Source organism: Rosa chinensis, chromosome 3, assembly GCF_002994745.2.
Source record: "Rosa chinensis cultivar Old Blush chromosome 3, RchiOBHm-V2, whole genome shotgun sequence".
Classification (NCBI taxonomy): Eukaryota; Viridiplantae; Streptophyta; class Magnoliopsida; order Rosales; family Rosaceae; genus Rosa; species Rosa chinensis.
The window spans coordinates 38,439,338-38,441,824 of NC_037090.1; the positions used below are offsets into that span (position 1 = coordinate 38,439,338).

The 2,487-nt window shown below is 36.1% G+C and overlaps 1 protein-coding gene across 1 annotated transcript; it reads left to right on the top strand.

The window, feature by feature from the left end:
* Positions 1-409: 409 nt before the first annotated feature.
* On the top strand, positions 410-1,842 carry LOC112194548. The gene is made up of 4 exons (XM_024334775.1): positions 410-739; positions 832-945; positions 1,219-1,667; positions 1,764-1,842. The coding sequence occupies exons 1-4, from the start codon at positions 410-412 to the stop codon at positions 1,840-1,842; spliced, it is 972 nt and encodes a 323-aa protein (XP_024190543.1).
* The last annotated feature ends 645 nt before the right edge of the window (positions 1,843-2,487 follow it).

Sequence of the window (2,487 nt, forward strand, 5' to 3'; positions counted from 1 at the left end):
TGGTGTTCAAGCAGGTGGCATTCAAAATATTAGTTTTATACAGCATGATCTGTATAATTATGGAAGAACTTGTCGTGAAGAGAAGAAGGGGCGTGATGGAGATCTATTGTACGTGCATTTTGAGAATGAGAAAGAAAAAGATTCTTCTTTTGTCTATACAATGGATGGAGATGAGGAAAACAGAGTAACACAGTGCTTTTGGGCTGACTCAATTTCAAGACAAGCTTATAGCTTTTATGGAGATGTAGTTATCTTTGATACTACATACAACACAAATCGGTATGGAATGATTTTTGCACCATTCACTGGTGTTAACAATCAGGGGTAGACAATCATCTTTGCTTGTGCATTCTTGAATGATGAGATAGCTGATACTTTTGTTTGGTTATTCAAGGAATTTCTACATGCTATGCCAGGAGATGCACCAGAAAATGCCCCCAAGATGATCATTACCGACCAAGATCCTGCTATGACTAAAGCCATTTCAGAAGCACTCCCACAAACATTTCATAGATATTGCAGTTGGCACATTCTTAATAAATTTTCTGAGAAGCTAGATGCGATTAAATATCGGGATTCCTACCAAGACTTTCATAGCTACATATGGAATTCATGTAGTAGAGAGGAGTTTGACTCAAGATGGATTGAAATTATTGAGAAGAGTGGGTTGAGTGATAACAAGTGGCTGGAGTCGATATACGAAACTCGTTCATCATGGATACCAGCATATGTCAATCATGTTTTCTCAGCTGGTATGTCAAGTAGTCAAAGAGCAGAGAGTCAACATTCTTTCTTCAAGAATTATGTTTCTAAGTGGAATTTATGGTTCAGTTTAAGAGGGAACTTATTCACCAATGCCATTCTGAGTTAGAGGAGGATCATATTAATATTGATGAGAAGGCAAAAACAGTCATGTCCCTTGACATAGAAGATCATATGGCCAAGGTTTATACACATAAACTATTTTATGAAGTTCAAGAACAGTTGAGAGAGAGCTTCAAATATAAACTAGAACTTATGTTTGAAAATGTCACTCAAGAACAGTTTAAGGTTATGTGAAAGAACATTGATACTTGTAAGTCTCGTGAACTCACTTAAGAAAAGAATTCTGATTTTGCATCATGCAACTATAGAAAGTTTGACAGTGAAGGGCTCCCATGTCGACATGTTTTCGCATATTTGATTAAGATCCAAGATGTTGATAAATTGCCTATTCAGTACATCTTGAAGAGATGGACTAAAGCTGCAAGACAGAGAGTTGTGATAGATTCTGATGGAATGGAGATAAAAGATAACAAAGCTTTACTTGCAAGAAGGACTAAACTATTCCAGCATGCTAAATATGCAATTGATAAGGTTATGGTGAGTGATGAGGTTACACAGCTCTTTATGGAAGCATTGGATGCTTTTTTGGAGAATATTAAACCATTAATTAGTAATGAAAGTGGACAAAGTGCAGTAGGTTCCAAAGTGACCAAGACTGATACTATTCAGCATGTTTTTAATAAACCAGATCAAGTGAGAGCAAAAGGGTGTGGGAGAAGGTTGAAGGAAGGAAAAAAGAAGAAGAAAGTTAAGGTAAAGGACAGTCAAGGTAGGCAATGCCATGGATGTGGACTATTTGGTCGATCACATGACAAAAGAAATTGTCCAACACTTCATGGAAGGTAAGAATCTATAAATACCTGTGTTTCATATTATTGAAACTATTCAACATTTTTATCGATTCATATTAATCACTTTATTTTTGCTTATTTATGTAGACCTGCTATTGATAAAGATGGGGATTCAAGTTCCACTAGTATGGATGAGGATAGTTGTTCATCATCTCATTTCGCATAATAATGTCTCAAACACATCAGTTAACGACCAGAAAACATGCTCTCTAAGGTAAGCTTTCAGTTTTCTGTATTTGGTATTTTTTAGATTTTGCATCTGATTTGGTCAGTTTAAGGTAAGCAGGTTTTGTGGTGTACATGTTTGATTTCTCAGGTTTAGAATTTGGAAGATGATTTTAGGTTCGGTGTTAGCTTTATTGATTAGCTATTGTGGTGGTTTTGAGTTTGTTGAGAAATAGCTACTGTGATTGGTTTTATATAGGTTTGTGGTAAGTTTGATTTTGCAGGTTTTGGATGCACTGTGCATTGATCAGTAGGTTTGGGGTTTGTTTGATTCTACAGGTTTTGGATGCATTGATCAGTCTGCAGGCTTTGGGTTCTATTTGATTCTGCAGATTTTGTGGTCTATTTGATTATGCAGCAACCAATCCACCTGCCTCAAATAGAAATCGTCACTCATTGCCGGTGCATCCCAAGCTTGAAGAATCAAACACATCACAAAATTCATAAAAATATTCACCAATAATAGCAACAATATCGAAACCAGCGCAAAAGCTAATCAATCAAGCCAATAGCCAACCTGAAATCATGCAAATGCAAAACCTGAAAAATCACACACACTAGATAAGTATCCTAAAAGCTCTTTTGA